Below are 25,714 nucleotides of genomic sequence, written 5' to 3'. Positions count from 1 at the left end.
TTTTAGTAGTTTTTTTTTTCATGAGCCACTGAACACCTTGTCGTTTTATTCTTCCGTGATGTGGAATCATGCTTTTATAAGTTATTAATAAAATGCTGAAATAAATGCATAAATAGATGTAGAAATACATGAATAAATAAATAAATAAATATAGTATAACTCAAAAATAGCACAATTAAAAATGACACTTGAGAAATTATGCATTCATTCATGCATATTGCATTGCTGCATTTAATTCAGGGTGTATTTATTTATATCTTAATTGTATTTGTTTGTTTTTCTAAATTTATTTGATGATTCATTTATGTATTTCATTTATTTATTAATACTTAAGTCATTAATTAAAAATATTTAAGATTTAATGTCATCATAACATGTTTAATGGCATTTTAGTAGGTGAAATTGACATTTCTGTAGCCTTTGCACATGCACAGTTTAATCTTTTAGATAAAACTATTCAAGCAACTAGGCTTTTACAAACTGCTCAGTCTTCGTTTCATTGTCCTCGTGTGAGTCAGATCAGTCTTGCTCGTCTTAAAATAGAGTCAGAAGTGTTGAAGAGTGTAAATACTTGAACTCAAGCCAAGAGATGCCATCATTCAGAAGACTGTGTGCCTCCACGTCTAACGTTTCACAGCCACGACTTACACATTAAAAATACTCAAAGTCAAGAGTGTTGGACAAAACATGCATGAAGGATGAATCAAGCCTAAGCTTTTAAATCCATACCAATGCATGCAGTATTGTGAAGTTTAATGGCATTACTGTAGTGTAATGTAATTAATAGTGATGTTGCATCAGGTCATATATCATCACCCGTGTCACCTCGAGCCCTAAACATAAAGCAGCATCTGTGCAGCGTGACACTCACGGACAGATCCGCTGGATTCATGTTCTCTCTGTTCAGCATGTTGAACTCAAGACGAGGTGAGAGTGGCTTAAAAAACACTGAATGAAGGAGAGAAGAATCTAAAGCACCAGCTGAATAACTCAAGACTTGGTAAGCACTGCTTCATTTCCTAATTTTCTCATGCACTTCAGCTCTTACCAACAGAACTGGGACTTTACTACGGTGCAGTGATAGTTTCAGATGGGAATACCATGGTATTGATTACCAATAATGGAAAAACATCTAATTTCACTGCTGAAAACTCATTTTATTTATCATGAAGCAGTGAAATTACTCAAAAGAAATGCACAAAATTAAGCAAACGAAATTGAAAAGTGAAATTAAGATGTTATATATAATCATTACTGTTATTAGTGTTCACCGTCTGTTTGATTATTTGTAACTAATTGCATGATTCTTGTTGTATTTTCTGCCATAGTCATCACTAATAACCTACTCCTAAATATAATGTTGTAGAAACTTCTAATTTTCTGTAAAGCTGCTTTGCAATGATTTGTATCGTGAAGGCGCTATACAAATAAACTTGAATATATCGTATGTACTGTAATACAGTCTGAAATATGTCTTATGTATAAAGTCTATTAATACATTATTATGTTTTTCAGGTTTCATTTTTAATTGTGGCTTTTCCATCAAACTTCATTTACTAATATAAAATATATCCAATGCATACACTATCAATCAACATAAATGTTCAAATACAGGTTAAATCTCTTATTCTGATGACGAAAGTACACAAGTATTGTAGTGTTAACTACAATTTACATTTAATAATAAAATAAATCTTACCTTGGCAAAAAAAAAAAAAAAAATATATATATATATATATATATATATATATATATATATATATATATATATATATATATATATATATATATATATATAAATTAAAATAAAATATACATTTAATGTAAATAATAAATACAATAATTTCAAATTTTAAATAATAAAACAAAAATGCTAACTAAATAGATTTTTACAAATAAAAATAAAAAATAAGCTAACTCCAAATAATAAATAATACTAATAAATACTCAAAAAAATATTTTTTTTATCAATAATGGCTCAAATCCCTTGAGCTTTAGACAAGCTATTTATGCATTGTGCACATATATGCACATAATATTTGTTTTGTTTTTTTCATTATTTAATAGGTTTTCTGAGAGGAAATGCATATTCTTGGGACTACATTGATTTTTATTATAGCCCTCAAGGGTAAGTAATAATTTTTTTCTGTTTAGTGTCTGTATATTTGCTGATATTAAAGGAATAGTTCACCCAAAAATCTAAATGTGTTGAATTTACTTACTGTCAGGCCATCAAGATCAGGATGAGTTTGTTTCTTCTTCAGAATTGGAGAAATGTTGTCTCATCAATGGATGCTTTGTAGTGAATGGGTGCCGTCAGAATGAGAGTCCAAACAGCTGATAAAAACATCACAATAATCCACAGCGCTCCAGTCCATCAGTTAACAAAAGATGAAACAAATCCAGCATTAAGACATTTTTAACTAAAACATATAAAGTCTATAATCCATAATAACACTTCCTCCAGTGAAAAAGTTTGTCTTCTGTTGTCTCTCAAATCAAAATCCAGACACATATTTGTTTAGAGCTGTTTAAACGCTGCTTGATCTGTGCAGATTTCTCTCCTGATTCAGAGCAGAACACTTTTTCACTGGAGGAAGTGTTATTATTGATTAAAATCATCTTAATGCTGGATTTGTTTCATCTTTTGTCTTCTCCAGATGTTCACTGATGGACTGGATTACTTGTGGACTATTGTTATGTTTTTATCAGCTGTTTAAACTCTCATTCCGACGGCACCCATTCGCATCCATTGGTGAGCAAGTGATGAAATTCTACATTTCTCCAAATCTGATGAAGAAACAAACACATCCAACATTAGGAAAGCAGATTTTCATCTTCTGGTGAACTATTCCTTTTAAAAGCTCTGGTCTGAGGAGTTCCTGCATTTCCTCCCACAGTCTGTCTAGGTTTCTACCTTCAGACGTCGGAGGTCCAGGCGTATGTTGGAGAAAGCGTGGTCTTGTCCTGCAACGGTTCAGGGTTCTCCGAGCAGGAGCTGGACGTTCACTGGGAGGCGATGGGCAAAGACGTGATCTCTCTGCGAGGAGACGTCGTCACGGTCGGGAGAGGGTTTGAAGATCGCGTGAACTTCCTCAGAGATCCGGCAGAGTCTGAGGACTTCTCCCTCATTCTGTCCGACGTGATGCTGAACGATGGAGACGTATACGAATGTCTCTGGGAGGGAACTAAACCCATCTGCTCTGTGTTACTACAAGTGTTACGTAAGTAAATTAGCCTTCATTATTTTTTATTGTTTCATTTGTAAAAAGGTCTGTCAGGTTTAAAGTATAACTGCCATGAACACTGAGGAACCATCATTATTGACAGGACCTCGCCTGCTTTGGCACATCAACTGTCTGGAGTTGCTGGCAGTGCATATAGCTTTACAGCAGTTTCGGCAGCTATTGCTAGACAAGCACGTGTTGGTCTCCACAGAGCGGCCTACTCTCACGTTGTCCTGAGACCCTGGCCTGGTTACGTGCCCTGGGTTCCCACCACTCCCTTCCGAGACCGGGTGGTGAACCTGCAAGCACTGCCCCTGGAGGAGGCAGATCCAGCCTTGGCGTTGCTGTTTCCCGTAAGAGCGCTTTGCATATACGTGGACTGCACCCAGAGCTTCAGAAGCTCTGAGCAGCTCCTGCTTTGCTTTTGACATCAGCAGAAGGGGAACGCTGTCTCCAAGCAGACGTGGCCCATTGGATAGTGGATGCCATCGCCTTGGTGTACCATTCTCAAGGCGAGCCGTGCCGTCTAAGGGTGAGGGCTCACTCCACACGGAGTGTGGCCTCCTCTTAGGCGCTGGGGCACGGTGTCTCTCTGGCACCTAACCTAACACCTTCATGAGGTTTTACAACCTTATTGTAGAGCCAGTTTCTTCCCGTTTGTTGGGGTAACAGGTAATTGGCTGGAAGGGCTGGCTCGGTGACACGGGGATGCGAGCGCCTTTCTTCTCCGAGTGGTCGAGCATCCTCCAGCACCCTTGGCAGTCAGACTTGGTGGAGCAGTCTGTCGCCAGGACCAGTACTGGTGTTAGCATGCCCGGAGATCCGGTCAGCCCCTGTACTCGGCTAGGTGTCCATATGGCTTGATTCCCTAAGAGTAATCCCATATGTGTATTCTTCCACGGTAAGTTTTCCCTCTTGGTAAACCCGTGTATTCCCTTGACAGACCCGCTCTGTCAGTCTCTTCTGGCAGCTGTTCCATCCCTAATCTAAGGTAGGACCGGCCTCAGAGACCCCTTCCATATGTAGTACTGCCCCCTGGGTCAGTCCATATGAGTATATCCACATGTCACCTTCCTACGGGTAGGATGTGGTCTCCGTAGGGACCTTTTCCTAAGGCTCGCTTCCCCATCGTTTTTCCAAGCTGAGAGAACAAATAGGGAAGATTTGAAGGAATCTTTCTCTGAAGGTCAAAATCCCTTCTACTAACTTTGTGTGGGTGGAACAGCAGCATGGCTTTCTCCGGCAGCGATGTACTCACCCTTTGGCCCCTTCGGTACCAAGGTCAGTGAATTTGCGCTGGTGCTTTGGGAAGGTTACGACCTTAAGCGTATCTTTGTGGAACACCACGACTTGTTGACAATTGCAGCGCCACATGGTTGGGATGGTGTTCAGGTTGTGTGGTTTTCCATAGGACTCCATATGTCGTTCGACATAACGTCTCCGTTCCCTCCATCAGGGAACGAGGGTTACATATGTAACCAGAGACATTCTCATTTAACTTGATGTACTAAAATATCTAAAACTAAACCTGAAATAAAAATACATTAAAACTTTATGGAGAAAACTAACTAAATTGACTAAGACACTATATAAATCTCTATATAAATCTAACTAAATAAATTAGTATTTAAATGCAACTAAAAAAGTAAATGTGTCTCATCAAAAGAAATACAAAGTTTTCACCAAAGTTTCTCTTTTGAAATCAGTACCTGTTTTGGAACCATTATTTGTAAGTAAATAATAAGTCTTGATGACGTCATAATACCAGTGTTCCTGTAGAAAAAGCTTCAACAGGCTGAAAAAAAAGTTTAATATAAAACTCTCCCCCCCCCCCCCCCCCTCTCTCTCTCTCTCTCTCTCTGGTGTTTCTGCAGCTCCAGTGGTTTTCACTAATCATGTTGAAGTGTTTGAGGGTGTCGATATCACTTTGGAGTGCTTTGGGAATATCCCTAAAAACAAACCTTGGGAAGACATTTACATCCAGTGGCTGAAGGATGACAAAGAAGTCCTGCGCTTGAGCTCTGGAGAGATGGACGTCAGTATTGATTACAGTATCCTGAGGTTACCGGCCAAACATGACATCAGTCGCGGTATCTTCTCGCTGAGCATCCCGTCAGTCAGTGTTTTCGACCAGGGTGTGTATCAGTGCCGCTACAAGAGCACCGATTACGAGGCACCACGGAGCGGATTCCCGGAGACACACACGCTCACGGTTTCGGGTAACGATACAAACCTCTTCAGACTTAACCGCGATTAATCGCGAACAATTGCATCCAAAATAAAAAGCTGTTGTATACAGAGTATATGTGTGTGTATGTCTACTGTGTATATTTATTATGTATATATAAATACACACACATGCATGTATATATTTCAGAAAATGTTATGTTTATATTAAATTAATATTAATATATACTAAAAATGTTATATATGTAAATATAAATATACTCACATATGTAAAGCTTAAATACGTAATTTCTACACCAAAACAGTTTCCGCTGCTCGTCAGCCATTGGTCAAAATTGATAGCCACGCCTCCAACTCACACTATTGGTTGCAAAGTATAGCATTATTTAAAATAGTCCTATATGTCTCAATTATATGTCATGTGTTATAATACTATTACTATAATATATTTACATACATATAAATAAATATATTTATTACAATATAAATTGCAGTAAAATAATTTTATTTTCAATAAATATAACATAAGGGCAGTACCCCAAATATGATATGTACATATTAATTAATTTATATATATATATATTGTTTAACAGTAATGAAAATTCGAATTTTGGAATTTTGTTTACATTTTAGTCATTTCTCATATATTTTAATATATATATTTATGTATTTTTTGTCACTTTTACAGCGGATCTCTTTTCTGTAATCATTTTTATACAAAAATGTAAACATTGATACAGATGTTTTAAACAGTATAAGACAGTAAAACAAATGCAATACATAAATGTCACAATTCAAATATAGTTATCTGTATAATATTATATTTGTATTATGTATTGCATATAATTATTTATTGGTTTTAGTAATTTTATGCTTTTTCTCTCATTCAACTCCTCTTCTAGTGATGGATACACCTGTCACAGACACAGAAAGCGGCTCTGGTATGTGTTTTGTTTCTGTTTGACTAATAAACAATAAGACAGATTTATGCATTCAGAGTCATTTATATATATATCATCTGCAAAGAGGAGACATTTAACTTCTGATTCCATCAGGGTTATATAGAAAGCTATAGACAGTGTTCCTGCTGTTCCAAAAGTTACTGGTATTTATTGACTCCTCCATTGCTTGAAATAATTGTTCTGTGTGTTCTTCCTTTTTTACTCTTAGAGTTTGTTTGTGCAGTCTTTGTGATACTGATGGCGGAGTTCTTCATTGTCAGGATCTCTGTATTTTTGATACCACATCTCTCTCTCTCACTCTCTCTCTCTCTCACTCTCTCTCTTCAGAGGTGTGGAGCAGCACAGCGTCTCTCTCTCAGACTCAGACGGTTTGGGCTCAGACTGAAAGCAGCAGCTCCTTGCCAACACTGACATACACTGAGAGAGATGGAGGTACTGTATACTGTAAAAAAATTGTGCCGTTAAATAACAGTAATTTACTGGCAGCAGGGGTGCCAGTAAAGTACTGTTAATTTACAGCTTTCAACCATTAATGTACCACTCTTTTTTTTTTTTTTTTTTTTTTTTACAGTATTTTACCGTAAATTCTACCATGGATATTAACTCCACTCCCACTGCTTCAAACAGTTCGAGTTTAAAAGCTAGCATTCCTACGATGTTAGTACTATGAACTTATTTTATCTGAGTCCACTGAGAAGGAATATTTCTTAATATAAAACTGCAAACACTGTGTAGTTGTAAAGAAACTAAATGCATGACTTTTACTCAAATCACTGCAGTTCATTGTCAGCTATAGCACACATGCATGTGCTGAAATACTTAATACAGAGATCACCACTGTATCAGTGACTCCACATTTACTGTCTTTATATAAAGCAGCAGAATATCAGAATTTGTAATTGAACAACAAAACTACATTAAACTAACAGATCTTTCATTAATACAGTTGAGTTCAGTATTTACTCTCATTATCAGTGTATGACTTTGCATACATTTTTTTCAATGATGTTCACAAATATTTTAGTTAAATTATTTAATTTTTTTTCATTTGGTAAATCTGACATTTACATTTTACAGTATATTACTGTTTTTCCTTGATTTAACGGCAACAAACTGTAGAAAAACACTTTTTTTTTTTTTACTGGCAACCATTAATTTACGGCAACAAACTGTAGAAAAACAGTTATTTACTGGCAGCAGGGGTGCCAGTAAATAACTGTTTTTCTACAGTTTGTTTCCTGTAAATTAATTACAGTTTATTACTGTTACATTATGTTTCATGCTGTTTTTTCTTCATCTAAAATCTTTAAGAAAATTTCACTCATAAAAAAAAACCCTTTGCTGAAATTTAGACAGAGACATCAAGAATCAGCGTATGAATCACAACAATGGTGACAATCCACAAAATAATAAACAGACAAGTTCTGACCATCACAAAACATGCTACTAAAACTTAAGACAAAAGCAAAATTATAAGCACATAAGAATTCAAGAAAATAAGTGAACCATTCAGCGCCATAATTTATTCATGCCGCAATGCATGGTACCCAGCATGCATTGCATCATGAACCTTTTGATTGTCACCATTGTTGAGATTCATATGCTGATTGTCGATGTCTCTCTTTGAGTGTTGTGTACACTGCTGCCCAAAATATTTAAAACTCAAACTGTCGTTAAATCCATATGTTCTGGTTATCACACACTGTTCAATCTTATAAAATTGAAGAAACAAAAATATTGTGTAATCTCTCACATGTTTCAAGACCAAATTAATATTTAATTTCTATAGCAGCACTTTAAGTCAGTCTAGTAAATCATGCCAGACAAAATCAGCCATTATCACTTGACCATCAAAATTAATATTGCTGTTACAGATGTACTATAAAAATACAAATATAGCAATGATACAAAATTTTAAGTACAAAACTCAAGGGTCAGGAGCCCAACTAAAGCAAACACTGATCTCCACAATGGTGACGTCAAACGAAACAGTAACATTATCATCTAAATCTCTGTAATTCTCAATAAGATCATTTGATCTCTGATCTCTGATCTGATAGAAATAAAGTCAGTCTGGTTAGTAATGAGTGAAGCTGGTAAAGCTGTTTGTTGATGTTTAAATCTTCAGTTGATTTCATCTAAAGCTGTGGCTGAAGTCAGTTGTATTTCATGTGTTTGTCTTGTTTCTCTTTTCTTCACTGATTCTACTCGTTAACAGCAGCTGTTGATCAGTGTCTGAATTCACTCATTAGTGTTCATTCTCTCTATCAGGTGGAATATATTAGTAAACTCGTGTAGGGAATAGTGAATGAGGGTGTAGGGTGTGATTTGAAACACAGCCGCTGAGTGTCGACTTTGAACGTTGTTAATTTACGATATATAGCAGCAGGCTACCTTCTCGAAAATGATGAACATTAACCAGAATGCACTGTTTTAATGAAAAACAGTATGTTACTGTCGAAATTTGTCCGTTTTTTTACAGCAATTTTTAACAGTGTAACTCTCTCTCTCTCACTCTATCTCTCTCACTCTCTCTCCATAACTCTCTCTCTCTCTCTCTCTCTCACTCTCTCTCTCTCTCTCTCTCTCACACACACTCTCTCTCTCACTCTCTCTCTTCAGAGGTGTGGAGCAGCACAGCGTCTCTCTCTCAGACTCAGACGGTTTGGGCTCAGACTGAAAGCAGCAGCTCCGTGCCAACACTGACATACACTGAGAGAGATGGAGGTACTGTACTACTGATGCCCCTCAGGGCCACACACACACACACACACATACACACACATACTTGCCTAATGGTTTTTATACTTTACAAACCTACACCAACTCAGTTCCCGTTGTAGTACCCATGCCATTATACACACGTGTCTTCATAAACCATATACATTTACATTACATTTATGCATTTAGTAGACAATTTTATCCATAGTGACTTACAGTGCAATCAGGCTATAATTTTTTTTTTTTTACCAGTATGTGTGTTCCAGGGGAATTAATCTCATTAATGAATTCATCTAATCTTTGTTTCATCTGTGTTTCTCTATCAGCTTTATTTCTGGCGATGACAGATCCGTCAGTCACTGAGACAGTCACTCATTCTGGTAAGTTTATGCATGTGTTTGTTATCTGGGTGTTATCATTTTTATATTTCATTTTATTATTATATATTATTTAGCAGTTTTATTCATTGTAGTTTTAGATTTTTCCTTTTTTTCTACTCTACTTCTAGTGACGACGGATATATCAGTCCCACAGACAGGCATCGATTCTATCTACTGTAGGTATTATCTATATATTTAGTTTTACAATTATTTACTGTATTATTATTTCTCAGAGTTTCTATTTCTACTCTGATTTTAGTGACAACAGATGAAGCGATTCCAGACACAGACATCGGTTCTGGTCAGAATTGTGTTTATTTCTGTTTGACTGTAGTAGTAATAATACTAATAAAGCAGATAGTTCTGGTCCTGGATTCTGATTGGCTGTTGTAAAGTGTGCTACAAAGTAACAAACACTTTTGTTTACGTCTGTGTGTTGCTCGGCAACCACTTAATCGGAACCACAACCGTTTCTGAGGAGCTACATTGTTTGGTGGAAGAACACTGTTTTTATTAATATCATTACACTTTTTATTAGCTTTTTTATAATGTAAATCATTACTGCGTATATGGAATAATCGTTTTATAAAAGCAATAATCCCTGTGAAGCCGTAGTATACAGTGAATTTATAACAACTCCACTTTGTGTCATACCTAACAACATCCCTTAGCTGTTATAAACTCTTTATTATTGCTTTAATAAACACTGAGACACATTTATGCTTTCAGAGAGTCATTTATAATAAAAAAGAATGCTGCTAAAAACACTATTCTTCCACCAAACAATGTGCCTGTACTTTACAACAGCATTGACCAATCAGAATCAAGGACTGGAACTACCTGTTTAATAAATGTCATTTATAAATGTTATAAATCCCTGAGATTTTATTAAAGTTTTTCTTAATATTTTAAACTGTTTTCCCCACTCCCAATTTCTGTTTTAATTTTAGTTCATTTTTTATTAATTATGTTGTACTTTTTAATAGTTTAAGTTATTAATTTAGTAATATTTTGTCCTTTTATTAACATGTAGTCTGTGTTTTTCTCTTTCAACTCTATTTGTTGTGATGAAAGATACGCCGTCGGTCACCGAGACAGACTCTGATTCTGGTAAGAACTCAGTTTGTTTTACTTTAATAATAATAACACTCAAAACACATTTATGCATTTTAAGGAGTCATGTATAAATTATTAACATAGTTTGTGAGGTAGTCGATGCATAATGAACACATTAGTGTGTGTGTGGTATCTAGATATTATTTACATATTGTTGCATTAGATGCTTTTTTCTGAGTCGAGTCTTTTAAAAGGTCACAAGCTCTCCAAACAGCAGCAGATCAGTCTGAGGTTTGTGTGTTTAATCTCAGGTCAGATTCCCTGGATCCGCATCGGTCTCATTAGCACGGTTCTGCTCGTTACCGCCGTGGTTCTGGCTTTATTACTGGTGTCTGGAAGAATCGGAGTCGTCGAGAGAAAACCATTGAAAGGATTCAACTCTCAGACATTTCCAGGCAAACAGCTGATTCTGTGAAATCTACAAGTTGTTCAACAAAATATGATGTATTTCTATCTGTTATGTACTGCTGTTTATTTACAGTTCTTAATACTATTTGATGCTTTATCTTGATAGCTTAATAGATTTATATACCCTATAAATCTACTTTCTTCATCTATTCATAGTTTTAAAACTTGAGAACAAGTTTTTTTTTTTTTTGTCAGGTTTCAGAAAGAGCTCTGCCATAATTTTAATAACGAAGCTCATATTTTCTCGTAAAAACAGACTGAAATAGGGATAGTTTGTGTGTTTTTTTTCAATATGAAATTAATTTTTCATTTCTTTTTTTGTACCTGATCATTCAAGTATAAGCCAAAATATGAGTAAAATCAAAGCCTGTGTAGATCAACTAATGTGACATTTTTTTTTTATTTTATTTAAAGTCATTTTACATTTGCATCGCAAGTAAATAATCTTGATTTAAGAATGTTTTCATGTTTGTATTGGAAAACAAAAATATAGAGCAATATATATATAGCAACATTTAATGCTGTTAATTAATGAATTGAAGACTTTCTGCTCTAATTTAAGGCCTCATTTGTGGAAGGGTGAATTAAGGCTTTTTAAAACCTGGAGTATAAACTACGTTTTTGCTAAAAATGGAAATTAGGAACATGCTTTTTTTTTGCAGTTTGTATGAATTTAACACTTAAACTGATGACCTGAGTTTTCCATATTTTGTACAAAGCTACTTAACCTTGGCGTGACGTGAAAGCGAACGTAAATGATGATGTCATTTTTATCTAAACAGTACATGTGAAAATGTCCAGACACAATAAAGAGCATCATTTTCCAGTGACAAGATTTCCCATTTATTGTTTCGTCACAAAAACATGTTCTCTGCCAGCAACAAGCCTTCAGAAAAAAAAAAAAAAAAAAAAAAACATTTATAAAGATAAAACAATTTTACAGCATGCATGAAACATTTACAAGTTTAAAACGATGACCCCATTCAGTCGAATGCATCAAAAACAAACCTTCACGGTTCAAGCCAAGTCAAATACGAAGGTACCAAGTCAAAGGCCTTTGCTTTACCAAAAAAAGAAGGACGTGGTTGAAGAAAACGAACTAAAATTACAAAAGTATTAACAGATATGCATTATCCCAGTGATATTGCTTTAACGGAAACATGAGGCGAGCTGATGGGGGCGTGTCATGTGCTGATGGGGCGTGTCATGTGCTGATGTGGGCGTGTCATGTGCTGATGGGGGCATGTCATGTGCTGATGGGGGCGTGTCCTGTGCGGATGGGGGCGTGTCATGTGCTGGTGGCAGCGGTGAAGACGGGGCCCGTGTGAACTCCGTCTCCAGCCACCTCTCCCATCGCCTGCAGAGCCACTGTCGCCGCCATCGCCTTGGCATGCTTCTTATTGGGACTCGCCGTCTGAGGCTGATAATCACATCCGTTCACCATCACCTGATGAACACACACACACACACACACGACTGACTGACAGCAAACAACACATCTGTGCATTCAGCCCTAAATCCATAACGTCAAAAACAATTCTTTAGCATTAACGGATCACAAAATTACAATCTTTTTTTAAGGGATGCGGGATGTATTCAAGTCAGAAAGCATGTGCCAACGCAGCTGTAGTCAATAAAGATAAGCTTGGAATGTTTTTTTTTTGCCAAAATAAATATAAATACTTGGTGAACATTGTAGTTTAATTTATAGTTTTACTTTAAAAGGAAATTATAGCTTGTTTTTGTTTTTTTGCAATGAAATAGTATTATTACAGTAGTTATGTGTGACTCCGGAGCACAAAAGCATTTGCTAAAAATACTTGTAGCAATAGCCAAAAAAAAAAAAAAAACTTTGTATGGGTGAAAATGATAGGTTATTCTATTATGCCAGAAATTATTAGGATATTAAGATAATGTTCAATGAAGATATTTAGTACATTTCTTACCGTAAATATATAAAAACTTAATTTCTGATTAGTAATATGCATTGCTAAGAATTCATTTGGACAAATCTTAAGATGATTTTCTCAATATTTAGATTTTTTTTTTGCACCCTCAGATTCCAGATCTTAAACCATGCATTAATGGAAAGATGATTTATTCAGCTTCCAAATGATGCACAAAATCTCAATTTCGAAAAATTTACCCTTATGACTTTTTTTGTGCTCCAGTGTCACATATATTGAAAATATACTTCTCATTTTAAGATTAGTGTGCATTATTTTACTAATGATTTATTTGTAATAAATATTAAAAAGTAATACAATGATGACTGGGAGATATTTACAAATATTTATCCTATTATGATTTTTATTACCAACAATACTTGCTTTAATAAAATAACTTTAATGATATTATTAACAATAAAAATCATTGAAAATATGGGATTATAAAACAATGGGAACAAGTGGAATGTCACCTATGATTTCTCAGAGATTTTAAACTCATTTTATTGTTACTTTCAGTGTGAAAGCTCAAAGTTTTACTAAATTGTTTAGCCCTAAAGGAAAGATTCACACTCAGAAAATAAAGAGTAAAAAGCTATTTTTGATTATTTTCTATGTAAGTGCACTCCCCTACAATAATTATCTCCAAATATTCATATAGTAAACATTATTGTCATTTTTCCATATAGCAGAAAATCTAAACATTGCAGTAAATATTGTGCAGCTGTAGTTTCAATGATAATATTCCAATCACTACATTCACAACAAAACTCCTGGTTTTATTTCAGTGTGCTTTACATCATTTGTAATATTTGAAATGCATCACTAACCTTGAAGAGGAAGTTCTTGCGGTGGTCCGGTCCGCTGTGGTGCACCATCACAAACTCAGGCTGGGGCCACTTCTTCTTATTGCACATCTCCATCAGAGCAGACACCGGATGCTTCCCTGCAGGACAAACATGATAACACGAACCCGCTGGAGTGTAGATTCGGCTAGGGTTTGGATGGTGAACCATGCATTTTTTTTTTTTTTTTGTCGTCGCTCTATATCTCCAATAACATTCTTAGTAAGATGAGATCGAAATGATCCAAACATATAATGCAATGACTGAGAGCCGAAGTAATAACTTAAGAAATCATTCCACCGCTGAGGAACAGTGAAAGTAAAGGTTCTGGAAATCCAGTTAGAGTTCATCTGGAAGTTATTCTAACCGTTACTTGATCAAAAACACTCACCTAGAAGATCCTTCATCACGACGATGTTGCCAGATTTCTGGGTTTTTTCTCCTTCGGCGACGAGGCCTGTGTAGATGAGACATCAGCACTATGATCTCAGTGGTGTCCGTGTGATTTGGTGATTCCTGCACGGTCTCGTTCTTACCCTTGCGGTCGGTTTTGAAGTCTATGATGATGGGCTCCACCGTTCCTTCCCTGTGCTTCCCCAAACCCTCCCCTGACCTCCATCCCATCTTCCTCATCAGTAACTCCCCCATCCCGCCCGAGACCGGTGCCGCCCGAAGGAACTGGTCCTGAGTGGAACGGGACAGATCCAGACAGAGAGAGAGAAAGAAAGAAAGAGGCAAACCAAGAGAAACAGGAAGTAGTGAGAGAACGGCTCATTCGGTGAAGCTCAGACACTAGAGACGTTTTAATTATCATTAGATATTAGATTGAACAGCCTTCTGTTTTAACTATTTCAAGAATATGGAAAATGTTTAAATACAGAGTCCTTTATTTCTCACCTGCTGTAGGTCTAAATGACTAAACAAGGACGAATAGAAATAAATAAATAAATACACAATACCGGCCAAAAGTTTGGAATATTTACATTTAGTAGTGTTTTTAAATAAAGTCTCTTCTGCTCACCGAGGCTTCATTTTATTTGATTAAAAATTCACTAAAAATGGCAATATTTGTGAAATATTATTTTAATTTAAAACAGCTGTTTTCTAAGTGAATGCATGTTAAAGTGTAATTTATTTCTGTGATGCACAGCTGTATTATTTTCAGCATCATTCCTCCAGTCTTCAGTGTCACATGATCTTCAGAAATCATTCTGGTATTTGATGCACGAGACATTTCTGAAATGTTGTTTTAAAATGTTTTTTTTTGCTGCTCCATATTTATGCGGAAACCCATTTTTAGTATGTTTATCTAAAATTACTTTTATCAATAAAGGATGCATTGAATTATCTCAAAAGTGACAGTGAAGAGACATGTTACAAAAGATTCTAAATTCTGTTCCTTTGAACTTTCTATTCATCAAAGAACTTTTTTAAATAAAATGTATCGCATGTTTGTTTGTTTTTTTAACAGAAATGTTTCTCGAGCAACAAATATTAGAATGATTTCTGAGGATCTTGTGACACTGGAAATACAGCGGTGCATTGCAGAAATAAATCACAGTTTAACAGCTACTCACATTTACAACAGCTATTTTAAACAGTAAAAATATATCACATTTTCCCCAATATTTCCAATCAAATAAACACATGCTCAATGAGCAGAAGATGCTTCTTTCCAAAAACAATTCCTATCTTTTGACCGCCAGTGTGTATTTTCCATCACACATGAGTAATAATTTGCGAGCCTTCAGCAGGCGAAGCATGATCCCCGTCCTGAACAGATCTCAGGGGCTCTGAGTCAGTTCAGTGCAAACAAACACACAAACAGGAGGACAAGGCAGAAATGCATCAGTTCACACACAAATCCACATGAATAGAAGGAAGGGTGCTGGAGGACGTACGTACCTAGGCCCCCATCACCGGCCGAGCATCTGACGTGAATAGAAGGGGCCTGACTGTGACCATGGCAAAGAGGCAGCTACAAGGACTGACCCTGCAACAAGTTTCCATACAGAGGGGTGAGAGTTCACAGGTCAAACTGTGAGCCCCCACCCCTCGTCCATCCTATGTCCCAAACCCAGCATCATCCCGAGCAATGGGCCTGAACCTCGCACCCACTGGGTGCCAAATCCCACAGTTAGTGCATGACCAGGCCCTTTTGACACGCCAATCACATTTAGACTAAAAAACCGTGAGTCTTCTGTGTTTGGACCCCGCTCTCAAACTCAAGAGTGAGCTCCAAACATCCCCTCGTCGTATCTAGACAAAGTTGGCCATTTCTGTGAGACTGTCCGAGCTGTATTTGACTGTGTGAATGGTTGGTGTCTCTGTATAGAGAGTAAAGCATGGTATTTTGCTTGCTAGTGTCTTAATGTTTTTAAGGTTTGCATTACACAGCGGTCAGCAGCCAAAGACGTCAGGACAGAATACAGCTCTCTGCTAAATTAAAAGGGTCGTGCTGTGTACATTTAATAAGGTTTATACATTAAGAAGCGTCTAAAAACTTTTCCAAACTACTCCAAGTGATTTATCGCTTTAATAATAATAATAATATGACAGGAACACTAATTATCAATGAATCACTACACTGCTGTTCAATATTTGGGGTCAGGAACTATTAGGTTTATTAAGGATGCTTTAAATTGATCAGAGTAAGTAACTATAGTGTGTCAGCATTTAAGTTAATTTAATATTTGCTTTACATTATATAGATACTATTATAATATTCAAGTCAATTTGATGAGAGAGCCTTTATTTTTATAAATTTTAGTCATTTTGTTATATGCTTTTGTCATTTTTAAATATTTGCATATATCTTTAGCCTATTCTACTTTTTTTACTTTTTTTTTTGTCAAGGCAATAAAAAAAACTGTGTTATATATATATATATATATATATATATATATATATATATATATATATATATATATATATATATATATATATACACACTATTATAGTATTTATGAATATTTTGAATGCCATTTTTTGTAAAATTTTTGTAATTTTGCTATCTGCTTATGCCATTTTTTAAATTTCAATTAAATTTTTTTTAACAAACAACAAGCTTTCAAATAAATGCTGTTCTTTTCAAACTTTCAGTACATCAAAGAATAAAACACAAAAGTTGACAAAAGTATAAAAACAGTTTTCAACTTTGATAATAATCAGAAATGTTTCTTGAACGGCATATAAGCATAATTTCTGAAGTAAACACTGAAGACTGGAGTCATGATGTTGAATATACAGCTTTGATCACAGAAATAAATTACATTTTACTGCAGATTCAAATAAAAACAGCTATTTTAAATTTAAATAATATTTCACCATTTTTAATGTATATTTTATCAAATAAATTCAGCCTCGGCCTCTTTTTTTTTTATATATATATATCTTACTGACCCCATATTTTTAAATAATAGTGTACAAAATTAAACCACATCATGAATCTAACTATAGTCTGTAAGTATGTGGTCAAAGGTGTGCTCATCCAATCAGATTTCAGATCCTGATGTGTAGGTCTCTCCTCATTGGTCAATCAGAGGAGGGGGCGGAGAGAGACATCCCCTCTCAAAAGACACTTTTAGAGGAGTACAGTGAGTACATCATTGCATCTGCGTGACCCTGCACAAGTGGTGTACCTGTTCAACCTCATCAGAGAGACTCAAAACATGGCGATCAGGTCAAATATCTGCATTTCTCTTTCTTTCAGCTGACGTCAGTAAAACAAATGGAAACGAGACTTTCCTTGGACACCCTGATGTCATCTTCAGTGCAAAATCAATGCTTATTTCATGAATGGGTACTCGGATGGGTACACCAATTGGCAAAGCAATCACAGATGACATTTCTTATCTATACGAGTTTATAAGTGAGTATTTGGAGCGTTTCAGGATCGATTTTACCCTCCGTGTGTGACGTGGGCGCATGTCAGAAGAGTGTGAATCTCAATTGAGCACAAGTCGTCAAAAGGGTCTGACTGTAGAGGAAATGACGTCTACTTTGAATCTTGGGAATTTAACACACAAATATGATGCAGAACACAAACCGTCAAGCACAATAAATATGTCCAACATCATAGTACGAGTGGTGCCGTCGATTCATGGCTGTACCTTCTTAATCCAGGCCTGCGTGCCGCTGTTTGAGAGCTCATCGGACGAGAGCACCTGAGCGCCGGTGGAGCCTGTGAAGAGGCCGGGGATGGTGTTGGACTGGGCCCATGCATCAACCTGTGAACCACAGTTAACACGCGTAAGAGTCTCCAACCCAAGCTGAATCTGTGCGGTTCACATGGAGATCTTCGAACATGTGCCAAGACGCGTTTAAAACGGATGACGGCAACACATTACAGTGTTACACGTGACACAAAACCAGTCAACATTTTCAAAATTGAGATTTATACATCATCTGAAGCTGAATAAATCATCTTTCCATTGATGCATGGTTTGTAAGGAGAAAAATATTTGAAAATCTGGAATCTGAGTGAGCAGAAAAATCTAATTATTGAAAAAAAATCATCTTTAAAGTTGTCCAAATGAAGTTCTTAGCAATGTATATTACTAATCAAAAAGTTTTGATATATTTATGGTAGGAAACATACAAAATATCTTCATGGAACATGATCTTTAATTAATATCCTAATGATTATTGGCATAAAAGAGACCCATACAATGTATTGTTGTCTATTGCTACAAATATACCCGAGACTTCAGACTGCTTCTGTGCTCCAGGGACACATTTTATTATTATTCATATACCGTATTTTTCGGACTATAAGTCGCACCTGAGTATAAGTCGCATCAGTCCAAAAATACGTCATGACCAGGAAAAAAACATATACAAGTCATACTGAACTATGAGTCGCATTTATTTAGAACCAAGAGAAAACATTACCGTCTACAGCCACGAGAGGGCGCTCTATGTTTTCTTTGGTAGGCTACAGGAGAACTGAGCGGCATAGAGCGCCCACTCGAGGCTGGAGACGGTAATGTTTTCTCTTGGTTCATGTCAAATTAATTTTTATAAATAAGTCGCACCTGACTATAAGTCGCAGGACCAGCCAAACTATGAAAAAAAGACTTACAGGCCGAAAATATGGTACTTTTATAGAATTAATATTTTTTTAGTTTCAGTTTCATATTGGTTTTTGCTAATTTTGGTATGTACTTTTTTGTTGTTGTTGTCATTTTAGTATGTCAATACTCATTTAGCTCATCTAATATTTGTTTCATATTGCTTAAACGCTATTATAATATTCATGAATATTTTTGAATGCCTTTTTTATAATTTCAGTTTACATTTTAATCTAAGTTTAAGTTTTATTTTTATTAACTTAGATTCGAGTTTTAGTAATTTTATAAGCTAAATCAATCATTTAGTCAAGGCAAAATTTCAAATTTTTAATTTAAGGTTATAATCTAGTATTTACAATTTAAATAATTTAAAAACTATGAAAATTTTGGAAAAGCCTTTTTTTATATATATTTTCGGAGTTGTATTTTTCTTCCCAGTAGTAGCAGAATATGTCAAATATAACCCATAAGCTTCTCAAACGTACTTGCTCTTGAGCCCGATTCAGCATACACATGGCATTGATGTCGAAAGGGTTTTCCGCCAGTCTCTTCTGAGCGACCGCTCTCTCGCTGACGGCCAAAGTGATGTCCACAGGCTAGAAACCAAAGACAAGCTGAACAAAATGCTTATTTCAGACCAATCTGATGCATTTTAGTCACTTACCTGAGAAGGTGCTTCGGGAAAGACACTATCACTGTTCTTGCTGGTTTCCTCAGTCCCAGAAGAACTCGATGCAGACGGCTTTTCTACTTTCTTTTCGACCGGCACCCATTCTCCATAAGCACCATCGGCCTCCTTCTTCCTGTGCTGGGAGCCGGAGGACACTGGGAACTCCTTCGCAAACACCGCTTCGGTTCGGACGCCCGGCTTTATGGAGGTGCTCTGAAGAGAGAGAGGCCAGATGGGAAACACAGCAATATTAAAATTCTGTACAATATTGTTTTACTTGGTTGAATTAATTTAATCAAATACATTTAACAGAGTTATTAAAATATTTCTTTAACTTAGATGAGAATAAAGAAGCGTACACACACACACACATTTATATATATCGCATACACAATCAAATATCCAATATCAGCAAATACTGATAAAAAAAAATTCCTTATGGCAAAGGAATTCTAAATGCAAGCATAATTAAAAAAAAAATTTAAATATTAAAATAAAAAATCCAATATTGACCAATAGATTATTAAAAATCATGTTTAATCTGAACAATTAAAATCCGATATAATTTTTTTCTAAAAATAAAGAATAAAAAAAAATTTTAAGACGTAAAAGCCTGCTCATAATTTGACAAAATTCATGTCTATAGAAATATATTACAATTCTATACTATTTTGTCTAAATAAATAAAAGATAAAACAAACAAAATGCAAATGCAATATTTTTTTTTTTGTTAAAATTAAAAATTTTTAAGTTAATTTCGGCATCACAGCATATATGATTTGCAGAATAAAAAAACAGATATTATATTTAGTCATTTAGCAGACGCTTTTATCCAAATGATAACAATGGAAGCAATCAAAACCAACAAAGGAGCAATGATATTCAAGTGCTATGACAAAACAGCTCAAACCAGCAAGCTGCATAATTCAATGTAAAATTGATGTTTATAATTATTATTACAGCCAACCGCTAAACTCGAGTATGAAGAACAGTAACAGAGAAGCAAAAAAGCGTGAGACTTACGCCGAGACTGAACGCGATGCCCTTATTCTCCTTAAGGGAAGCTCCGATCAGCCTTTCATCCTCTTCATCGTCCGACACGTGAGGTTTTGCGATGGCCATCTCTTCCTTACTCTCGGCGATCTTCTTGCATCTCTGAAGGATCGGATAAAGTGTCGATTCAATGGCGATCGAGAAACACCGAAGTGCAGAGACATGCACAAGCCTTACCTCGGTTAGCTCTTTAATGCTGAAGCTGTTCGCCTGTTTCGTTACTTTCTTTTTGGCTTCTTCGATGCTGGCGAGATTTGGTGTGGATGAAGATGGCGGCTTGTTGACGATCGTCGGTAACGGAGCCATCTGTGGAAGGGACGCCAAAGCACCCATGCTGGACAAAGCAGCGGTCATAGTGGCCGCAGTCATGCTAGCCATAGCAGCATTCATCGTCATGCTTGACATCACTGGCAACTGTAGAGACAAGGACGAGGGATTTGAGGTTTGCAAGGGCATCTGAAGAATAGATCTGGGCCTGAGACTCTCTGGGATCGGCACGCCGGCCTTGGCACACATAGCCGCAGCATTAGCCTTAGCTATTTCCAGCAACTGCTCCTTATCTGAGAAAAACAGAAGAAGAAAGATTAAGAGAAGACCAATGCTATATACAGAACGGTCCAAACTATTTTTTTTCTTCTGCTCGCCAAGGCTGCTTTTATTGGATAAAAAATGCGGTAAAAAAATGTGAAATAAACTATTTTCTATGTGAACATATAGTAAAATGTTATTTATTCTTGCCAGTTTTCAGCATCATTACTCCAGTCTTCAGTGTCACATGATCTTCAGATCTTTTTTTTTTTTTTGGGATGAACAGAACGTTCAAAACAACAGCATTTATTTTGAATAGAAATATTTTATATATGTATTTACTGTCACTTTTTATCAATTCAATGCATCCCATTTTATTAGAGTTTAATTGTTAAGTTTATTATTTTATGGTGTCAGTTTTTACTAAGCAGCAGAACATTCATAATACGTTTTCATTATTTTCTTATTATGAAAATTATAAGAAACTTTTTAAGAGCTGAAAATCAGCATATTATCTTTTTATGAAACAAATACATGTATTCAGCAAGGATGCATTAAATTGATCAAAAGTGACAGTAAAGACATTTAAATGTAAAAAAAATAATCCTGAAAAGTAAAATGAGATGTACTCGACAACACAACTGTTTTCAACATTGATATTAATCAACAAAACAGTATATTATCATGATTTCTGAAGATCATGTGACACTGAAGACTGGAGGAATGATGCTGAAAATACAGCTGCACATCACAGAAATAAATTAATTTTACTAAATATATGTCCCTGGAGCACAGAAGCGGTCTTAAGTCGCTGGATGAATGTGTGTCAATAACCAATAATACACTGTATGGGTCAAAATTAATGATTTTTCTTTTATGCCCAAAGTCAATAGGATATTAAGTAAAAATCATGCTCCATGAAGATATTTTGTAAATGTCCTACTATAAATATATCAGACATTCATTTTTGATTAGTATCATACATTTATAAGAATTCATTTGGACAACTTTAAAGTTGATTTTTTTTTGCACCCTCAGATTCCACATTTTCAAATAGTTGCATCTCAGCTAAAGAGTCTCGTATATTAAAACCGTATATGAATGGAAAGAAAAATTAAGACTGGTTGAGACTTGGTTTTGTGCTCCAGGAATATTTCACAATTGTAATGTTTTGACTGATTGGGTAGCAGAAGAGAAATCTTTCTAAAAGCAAAATATAATAATTCCAAACTTTTGACTTGTATTGTAAAAGCAAAGAAAAGAACATAGAATTTCTTCATACCAAGTTCTGTAAGACGTGGAGGCGTCTTGCTGGTGCTACGTCGAGTCCCAGACGCTGATCTTTTCTTACGGAGAATGAGGACTGGAGATCGACTGGGTTCCCGTTTCCATCGATCCCGCTGGTTCAGCGCCCGGCTTCCGAAACCTCTTCCCCAGCGCGAGCCGGAGCGGGATCGGGATCTCCTCTTCGAACGCGAGCGCGACCTCTTTCTCGATTTCGACCGTCTGCTTCTGTCCGGGGTTCGGGATTTCCTCCGACGGCTGCGCGAACGAGATCTCGACTTTTTTTTCTTCTTAGGCGACCGCGATTTCGAGCGCTTGCTCCTCGCTCGAGACTTGTGCGATTTCCTTTCGGAGGGCGACCGAGACTTTCGTGAAGACGACCGGGATTTCCTCGCCTCTTTCGATGGCGACGTCGATGCGGCGCTTTGGATCGTGAGGATGTTTCGTGACTGGGAGATTTGGACGGCGATGTTAAAGTTGGATCTGAGTTGGTTTCTTTCTTCTCAGTGTTGGCGGCACACTGTGAATCTTTTGGCGCAGCGTTGGAGAACGTCGAAGGTTCTTCGGATACATTGGTCACTGCCAAAGGCATCTCGGGTGTAACGCACTTTTGGGAAGACTTGGTCTCAGACGGCTCTGCCAAGAAAGGAACTGGTCGCCAAGATCCTTTAAAGCCAGCCGCGTTGGAGATGTTGGATGCCGTTTCAGAGTTTACAGCCACTGTTGGACTTTTTCTATCCTCGGTTGCGTCTTGAGACACATCTGTTTGCATTCTGTTTCCATCCATTGGATCTGACTCCGTTTCTGGTTTCAAATCAGTCCTTGACTTCGAAACGGACCTTGACTTCGAAGGTTTCGTTCTGCTTTGAGACTTACTCCTTGAACGGTGTCTACGCTGTGGCGAGCGAGACTTAGATTTTGATGTAGACTTTCTGTTCCTCTTTAAGATTACAACAGACCTTGATCTAGTTCGCCTGGATCTTGAACGCTTGCCTCTTCTGACAGAATGAGACCTGGACCTCGATCTACTTCGGTCGCTCCGTTGAGGAGATCTCTTTCTAGACTTTGATCTCCGTTGTCGGTTTGGGGATCTCGACCTGCGTTCGGATTTCCGTCTGGGTGATCTTGATCTGGATCGTCTTCCTCTGGAGCTCTCTTTACTTTTAGATCTCCTGCTAGAACTTTTTTTCTTCTCCTTGGGCTTTTCATTGTCTCTGTGTTTGTGGACCGAATTCTCCATCTTGGGGATGATGTCAGGCAACTCCTGAGGCTTAGTCTGCGAACTCTGAGCTGCTGAAGAGGACTTTGTATTTTCACTTGAAGGTTTCAATTCAGACTCGGATTCAGAAACCGATGCTGAAGAGCTTTCGGATCGAGAGCCAGACTGTTTAACTTTATCTGTATCTTTGCTTTTTTTCTTTTTCTTTCTTTTCTTTTTCTTTCCACTTTAAAAAAAAAAGACATTGTGATTAACCACAAGAGTCCAAATAAAATTCAATTCTGACCCACTGAGATTAATTACTTTCATTTTTTTTATCCATTTGAAAGACCCCAGGTGCTGTTTAACCAATCGATCCAATGGTATACATGATCAAAAGTTACTATTTTCCAATAAACTTCACACATATTTTAAACCTAACTTCTAGAACACAAAGTGACATCAATTCAATGTGGTTATGCTGACTTTATTTGTCTTTTGTAATCGCACCTTTCTTGAGTCTCTTTGTCGGAGCTGCTGTCTTTTCCTTCTTTGTGTTTCTTTTTCTTCTTTTTGCTTTTGTGTTTTTTGTGCTTTTTACTCTTTCTGTGTTTAGTGCTGGTGTCCTCTTTATCATGGTTATCTTGGGGGTCAGTATGCGTGACTTTATCTGCAATGAAGACAAAGACTTATCAATGACAGAATACATGTCAGAAAACACACAGACAACAGAAGAATCGATGAATAACCTGTTGGTGTGTTCATTTTTTCTTCCTTAAGTCCATCTTCTCTCGTCTCCGTCATAAGTTGAGACTGTGGCTCATCTGCAACACTGAATGAAAAAACATTGTATGATTCATTTAAAAAAAATATATATATATATATATATATATATATATATATATATATTTTGTGATTCATATCATGTTTCTAGCGCCTACAGTGTACAAGTGACCTTTGGAAAAACGCACTTAATTCATAGTTGTATATTGACCATAGTACCCACTAAAATAATTTCCATAAACCTATAAAAATAATCAGCGGTAGTCATTAACTTCCATATTGTTTCCCCCTACTATACAAGTCAATGGCTACCATCAACTGTTTGGTTAATAACATTAACAAATTAATATTTTTCTTGAATTTTAGGTGAATTATCCAATTAAATCTGCTTCACACGTGATGACAAATAACCAAAAAAAAAAAAAAAAAAAAAAAAAAAAAAAAAAATTATATATATATATATATATATATATATATATATATATATATATATATATATATATATATATATATATGTGTGTCTGTGTGTCAAAGAATAGTATTGCCATCTTTCTCTTACTGTACTGTAGTAACGTTACTTGTAGCATTTTCTGCTTAGCAACTAACACATGGCAACAAACAACGACAGCGAACGAAAAAAAAATAATAATAATTAATACATACAAAATCCAGTCGCAACAGAATCATAGCATGTAACGTTATAAACGCTGTTTTTACTGCAGTGCAGTAGAGTTTGTATTCATTGATCATTAGCGCTAATGTTTGGCTAACCGGCTACAGCGGAAATAACGTTACTGATACAACGCGATCTTTTAAGTCACAAGGAAAAGATCGAGGATTGTACCTGGTTTCTTGAGTTTCATCTTCGATTTCTTTAATCTTATTCATTACAAAATCCCTGAAAATCTGCTCGATATTGGTCGCCATCACAGTAGAAGTGTTGTTGCGTCCGCCACTATCCCAGAATTCCTCAGCCGGCTTCTTCTTCCGGTCACCACAGCGAGCGCGGCAAAATAGATATGGAACTGCCACTGCGCGAAGGCGGCAAATTTGAAATTAAAAACAGTTATTGTATTGTACATTTAAACGAGAAATAACAATATAAATTTTAGCCGCTTTGTGTTTCTTGTTTTCTCTCGTCTATTAAACATAATTTCATACCAGATATAATCGAGGGATCGACATCACGCGATAAACGCTAAAGTTATGTGATTATAATAATGGAAAACTATTATTATTTATAGCTACTAAATCAATGTGGAATGTACTTTTATCTTATTATAGGTAGTGCCATGTTACCTCAGTTCTGATGTTCAATTAACCCTCTAAAGCTG

At 36.2% G+C, this 25,714-nt stretch overlaps 2 protein-coding genes across 2 annotated transcripts; one reads left to right on the top strand and one right to left on the bottom strand.

The window, feature by feature from the left end:
- The first annotated feature begins 674 nt into the window (after nt 1–674).
- Nucleotides 675–11,916, top strand: LOC113044607 (uncharacterized). Its single transcript, XM_026204722.1, has 12 exons — nt 675–1,000; nt 2,068–2,128; nt 2,901–3,224; nt 5,102–5,446; nt 6,317–6,355; nt 6,704–6,808; nt 8,999–9,103; nt 9,424–9,477; nt 9,606–9,653; nt 9,737–9,778; nt 10,552–10,587; nt 10,845–11,916. The coding sequence occupies exons 2-12, from the start codon at nt 2,083–2,085 to the stop codon at nt 11,006–11,008; spliced, it is 1,308 nt and encodes a 435-aa protein (XP_026060507.1). The 5' UTR covers nt 675–1,000; nt 2,068–2,082; the 3' UTR covers nt 11,009–11,916.
- sonb (SON DNA and RNA binding protein b) lies at nt 11,859–25,359 on the bottom strand. The gene is given in 14 exon segments (XM_026204723.1): nt 11,859–12,448; nt 13,778–13,893; nt 14,184–14,249; nt 14,329–14,476; nt 17,905–18,021; nt 19,350–19,460; nt 19,529–19,747; nt 20,558–20,689; nt 20,765–21,147; nt 22,398–22,716; nt 22,719–23,844; nt 24,108–24,267; nt 24,347–24,429; nt 25,225–25,359. Coding segments are annotated over 14 exon segments (3,222 nt in total). The 5' UTR covers nt 25,308–25,359; the 3' UTR covers nt 11,859–12,289.
- Nucleotides 25,360–25,714: the final 355 nt, after the last annotated feature.

This window comes from Carassius auratus, chromosome 26 (genome assembly GCF_003368295.1).
Source record: "Carassius auratus strain Wakin chromosome 26, ASM336829v1, whole genome shotgun sequence".
NCBI classification, from domain to species: Eukaryota; Metazoa; Chordata; class Actinopteri; order Cypriniformes; family Cyprinidae; genus Carassius; species Carassius auratus.
Note: the sequence above shows the minus strand (reverse complement) of the source record. Positions and strands in the feature narration are given on the sequence as shown.

Excerpts from the sequence above, each read along its gene's own strand:
- LOC113044607 (XM_026204722.1), top strand. The coding sequence starts at position 2,083 with ATGCATATTCTTGGGACTACATTGATTTTTATTATAGCCCTCAAGG. Across the intron at positions 2,129-2,900 it reads TTTTATTATAGCCCTCAAGG|TCTGTCTAGGTTTCTACCTT; the intron begins GTAAGTAATAAT and ends TTCCTCCCACAG. Across the intron at positions 6,356-6,703 it reads AGACACAGAAAGCGGCTCTG|AGGTGTGGAGCAGCACAGCG; the intron begins GTATGTGTTTTG and ends CTCTCTCTTCAG.